The following is a 5,697-nucleotide window of genomic DNA, read 5'->3' as shown; positions in this document are numbered from 1 at the left end:
AAAAAAAAAAAAAAAAAAAAAAAAAAAAAAAAAAATACAGTCATTGTTGATACTTTCTGTATCGTTTAACATTAATGTGTGCCAAGTCACAGGTAAGGATAGTATTTGACTATTTATATCATCAGTTTTTAACTTACTTGGTAAGTAAAACAAACCTATTACCTGGTGATATTTTCTTCATTTCAGTGGCAAAAAGAAACTTAAGCTTTCTGCAGGATTCCGAGGATCAGGCCTTCATCAATATTGCTGAAGTTAATTCTAAATTGTATGAACATGTCAAGGAAATGGAGGAGATACAGGTATGTGATGAGGGAACAATTCTCAAGGGTATTCAGAGGTCACAGTGAAAGGTCAAGATAGGGTATGATGTCACACAGTCATAGGTCAGGGTTAGAGGTCAAGGTTTGTAATGATGTCATACAGAGGTCAGGGTATAGGTCAATGTACATCATTATGACCTATAGAGGTCATAGTATAGGTCAATGTAGGTCATTGTGACCTATAGAGGTCATGGTATAGGTCAATGTAGGTCATTGTGACCTATAGAGGTCATGGTATAAGTCAATGTAGGTCATTGTGACCTATAGAGGTCATGGTATAGGTCAATGTAGGTCATTGTGACCTATAGCGGTCATAGTATAGGTCAATGTAGGTCATTGTGACCTATAGAGGTCATGGTATAGGTCAATGTAGGTCATTGTGACCTATAGAGGTCATGGTATAGGTAATTGTGACCTATATATAGAGGTCGTGGTATAGGTCAATGTAGATCATTGTGACCTATATATAGAGGTCATGGTATAGGTCGTGGTTAAATATCTTGTTGTTTTATTACAATACATACATTCTGTTATCATTATAACTTATTTCCCAATTACATGACAATATTGATAAAACAGTTTGCTGTGTGTTAATGTTCTGTATTTATGTGGATCAAATAGAAATAATGCACAAAGAGGATCTACCAGCAATTGTAAAACCTTTGTAAACATTTTCTGTACAGTTGAGCCGAGTCCAGCTGACCTACCTGAAAACGTACCTATTCACCTGTAAACAGTCCATCGCTGAGGAGTTTAGGAAGAGTGTCTGGCCTAAAGATTACCTATATGACACCACAGAGGCGTACTCACTGTCTGTAAGTACTGGTTTACTACTGTGTACTCACTTAGCTAAGCAGTGATACTCTGGCCGAAAATAGAAATTCTGATTGCATGCCTAGATATATGATATTACAAGGACATGACTAGCAATGTGTATCCAGGGTATCAGGGTTTAGTACAGGAATACATGAAGGAAATAGTGTAGGATATTGCATTAAGATTATCGTAAAAACAATAAAGTGCTATATATCAAACTCTTCAAAGAATTAATGAGTGGAAAGGGAGATATCTATGATAGCCCTCTTGTGTGAGGACACTTAATTTTTCGGTAGGGTTGCGTGTTCAAGTCACGGCATGACACTGTGTTGTATCTTTGAGCAAGATACTTTACTCCGCTTGTTCCAGTCTACTCAGTGTAAATAAGTACCCGGTTGGGCAGTGCTAGAATGCTTGAATGCTAGCTGTTAGCGCCAAAATGGCTGCTCCGGCTGTATGCTCCCCAGTTGAGAAAGATATTGGCTGGTTGCAAAGGCCCTATTCCGTCTTTGCGTATGGCAGAGTTATCTTCTCTTGGGAGCAGGTATTGATTTTTACGTCATTGGTCTGTGTGAGAAAATAATGTCGTTTTCTCAAAAATTGATGACGTTATTCTCACAAACAAGTGACTTAACAATCAATACCTGCTCCCAAGAGAAGATAACTCTGCAATATGCAAAGATGGAATAACCACGGATAATAATTTGTGAACCGCTTTGAGACGACCTACGAACTAGGTTGTGATAAAGCAGTATATAAGAACCTCAAATTAATATAATTATTATCATTGCCTTTCACCAAGGCGGCCAGGGTTTGATCGTGGTCACCTGCCTAAGCTCATGAGTTTTTTCCGGGTTACTCCAGTTTCCTCCCACAGTAAGATCTCCCATCATGATCTGCGCTAACATCCGGGCCAACAAGAGTGATCAGAATAAGTTGAAAAACCTTGTTTCATAAGTGTTGTAAAATTAAGTTTATATTTTATGTTATATGTTATGTTTCTTAGCTGAGGAAACATATTTTGAAACTTATAGAGAAAAAAAATGATGAATGATCACTTAATCAACTTCATCAAGAAAAGTGTATGTTTTTTATGGATTTTTCAGTTTATATTTGTCAATTCATTGAGTCAATGTGTATTTTCACCATTTTGCAGGATCTACTTCAAGTTCCTTCAGGTCAATTGCAGCAGAGTCTGAAAAAGGTCATAAAGTTTGCCTCCAAGCATGTGTATGATTGTCGCCTTTGCAGCCAGAAAGGTTTCATCTGTGAGCTTTGCAGCAGCCCTAAAGTCATCTATCCATTTGAGGTTGCCCTTACTGTGAGGGTAAGTGCATCTACACACTTTAATGTCAAGGTCATGGGGAAAATACATCTCAAGGTCAAAGTCATAAAAATCTTAACCCGCTCCTGCCTTCAAAAGGAAAGGTTCGAGAAAAATATGTACCCAAAGAGCATAGTCATAAAAATATCTCCCATTGTCAGGGTAATAGAGAAATACATTCCAAGGTCACAGTTATAAAACAATATATCCAAAGGTCATGGTCATAAAAAGTGCCTTCCAGGGTCAGGGTCATAAAATTATGTGCCAAGGTCAGATTCACTAAAAATGACCCTGACCTCTTAAAGAAAGAAGGTGGCCAAAACCAGACAAGATAAATTTGCAAGAAGACATTATTTCTTGTGACAGTCCTTAGTTGAAAAGCTTTTGATGAAGATCGTTGGACTTATCTGGCGTGAAACCTGTGTACTTTTTGCAGGTTCTTTTTGTGGCTGAAAATGTTGGCAAAAAAAATGGTAAATTCATATGATGCTAAATTATCACTGACTGTTGACTAAGTTTAATAGTTAGGAAAGATATCAACTTTAATATCAGGAAAATCCAGATGAGGGGTAAAGGACCCAATATGCACCTCAAAAGAAGTCATGGCATATTGATAAGAATTTGATTTTATAAACATAGTACTCAACATATAATTGTGTAAATTCTTTCGTAAGCCTTTGTGATGCTGAAGTTTTGTGACAACTGCTTATATATTATCAGTTTTTGATAAGTTAATCCCACATTCAGGGGAGTACAAGCCCACAGGCAAATCATGTTAAATTCTAGTAGTCCGATTTACTGTATAACATGAAATGTTTGTTGTGTATAAACATTCGTGGTTTACGTGGTTGTTATTGAACCACGAAAATAAATACAAACAGATTTGGGGTGAATTACATGTCTACTGTTTGTTAATATAGGATATCCACGAAAGTTTGTACCACGAAACGATCTGAATGGCTTCAAACTATGAAGGAAAGTACCCATGAACATTTTGTGTTATACAGTATTAATATAGATTTACCTAGTCCTGACATGAAATCCTGCAGTCCCAGGGCCCCAATCAAATAGAATCATACACCCCTGTTCATCTTGTATTCGAGGACTCCAAAGCAAATATGCCCTAAACTTCTGTTTCTTTTGGTTTTGTTTCAGTGCCATCGATGTAAGTCCGTCTTCCACAAAAGCTGTAAAACCGAGTCTCGTCAGTGTCCGAAATGTCAGCGCCGTGACAGTCGCAAGTCACTAGGTCACATTGAGCCGCAAACACCAGATATTCACGATTATGCTTACTCTCCACATCGGTAGCATAGGTCATAGGGTTATAGCTAGGGTCACAAGGGTAAAGCGACAATGTGAAACCAAGGCCATCAGGCTTCATCTTTGACTTAGTCTGTAACAGAAACATTTAGTCATAACATTTACAAATTTACTGAAACATGATATTTATGAAAGGTCTTTTAACAAAGAAAAAATGTAACCGACATGAATTAATTTTTGTCTTCATGGATGAAAGTTTTAAATTTTCCCGAAACAACTCTTTTGAAATTAAGTCAAACTTATTTGTTTCACCATTTTGAAAACTAACAAGAGTAGTTGCTATATGTTATGTCTTTCTTTATCCTAACTTTGGCCCAACAGAATGTAGTGGGGTTTTGTTTAATTCAAAATTGACACCAGTTAACATTTACAAGATTATTTTTATATTCATATATATACAATTAAACGGTATATTTCTGAAAGTAGCCATTTTCAAATTGACAACAGATCAAGTATAGTCTGTGATGTCATGCTTAGTTGAATTATAGCTGTTAAGCAGTTATCTGTTTTCTTTTTTTGGTGGAATTACTGGTGGAAACAAATTTTGATAGATACACAAGAATTAATGACATACTTAATTAGGAGGTACACAAAATATGATGATGCTTTTGTATCTAATTAACATCATATTAAGTATAAACAAGATAACAATTTATTAGTTGAATGATCAGCTCTCTTATTATTCTGTGAGGCCAGCAGAGAGGAAGTTTTACTTTTGAATTTTATGTTTTAATTTGTAATGATGAAAAAAGTTTCATGTTAACTTAATTGTGATAAAATGGTATGTATGAATATAACATGGATTCTGCCAAATCTGAATGTGTAGCTAAATTGTGATATGTACATGTTTATAGACGGGAAAAGATTATTGGTTGTAGTAATGTGTAATGTATGTGTATACGGTTGTATTAACTTCAAAGGGAACTCTTCTACTACTTTGCTTCATGGAGAACTTTTCCTGAGCTTCCAGGAGAAGGTACCATATATACTTTAACTCATTCACCCCTGAAGACACATTTGAGCTCTTCCAATTCAAAAAATTGGAATAGTTCATTATGAAATTTCAGGGGTGAATGAGTTAAAAGTGTCAATTGCAATTTCAAGTTTGATGCAGAGATTTCTTTTAAACATCATTAAATCTAAATCTGAGAATATTTTCATACATTTGTGTTGACTTAATTGTTTTCAAAGGTATGACAAGTTATTCAGATGAAATCAATTTCACTTTGCCATTTTGTTCTTTGTCTTACAAAATAATGGGAGTGAAGTTTTATTTCCAAGAATAAAATGTTTTTTTCAAATCATTCAACAGCAAAGTTTTAAAATATTATCGGATAAATCATCAATTTATTAAATTCACCCCTGAAATTTCATAATGAACTATTCCAACCTTTGAATTGGAAGAGTTCAAATGTGTCTTCAGGGGTGAATGAGTTAATTCTCTTACAGGTTGTTCAGTTTCATTTCATTTCGGTTCCAGTGAAATTCAATGAAACAAGATAGTGATACATCACGTATAGTGCATTTCCAGGCAAATCGCAAATACATCTGGCACAATACTGTAATTTTAGGAAAAAGACATAAATGGCTATTTTTGTTTAAAATATGATTTTGAGCATTCGTAACAAAATCTGCATATACATGGTAATATGAATATATGTACTGGTATACTTTTGATATTTTATGAATGAGTACAACATTGTCTTAATCTTAATTAATAATCTTAATCCCATGTTTGAAATTGCAGTTACTTTTATCATGATATAACTGCATATAATAAATGTACATGTACTTACTTTATATTTTTATGTTTTCGTGAACTAAGCAGAAAGAATATGTGTTTTAAGCATAAGTGTTTTAACTTCATAATTTTACTGAGCACTGAAACACAGTGAACTCCGTCTAAACCAGACACTG

At 34.8% G+C, this 5,697-nt stretch overlaps 1 protein-coding gene across 2 annotated transcripts in view; it reads left to right on the top strand.

Moving 5' to 3' along the window:
- The window catches only part of LOC110462919 (pleckstrin homology domain-containing family M member 1-like), a 24,890-nt gene extending 19,754 nt beyond the window's left edge, over positions 1-5,136 (top strand). For both annotated transcript variants that reach the window (XM_021517160.1, XM_021517159.1), the window contains 4 exons: positions 187-299; positions 1,004-1,135; positions 2,293-2,463; positions 3,616-5,136. In XM_021517160.1, the coding sequence (XP_021372835.1) occupies positions 187-299; positions 1,004-1,135; positions 2,293-2,463; positions 3,616-3,768 (569 nt within the window). In that variant the 3' untranslated portion in view covers positions 3,769-5,136. The remainder of the gene's footprint in view (positions 1-186; positions 300-1,003; positions 1,136-2,292; positions 2,464-3,615) is intronic.
- The last annotated feature ends 561 nt before the right edge of the window (positions 5,137-5,697 follow it).

The sequence above is a fragment of the Mizuhopecten yessoensis genome, unplaced genomic scaffold (genome assembly GCF_002113885.1).
Source record: "Mizuhopecten yessoensis strain PY_sf001 unplaced genomic scaffold, ASM211388v2 scaffold10847, whole genome shotgun sequence".
NCBI classification, from domain to species: domain Eukaryota; kingdom Metazoa; phylum Mollusca; class Bivalvia; order Pectinida; family Pectinidae; genus Mizuhopecten; species Mizuhopecten yessoensis.
This window is presented reverse-complemented; position numbering and strand designations above follow the sequence as displayed.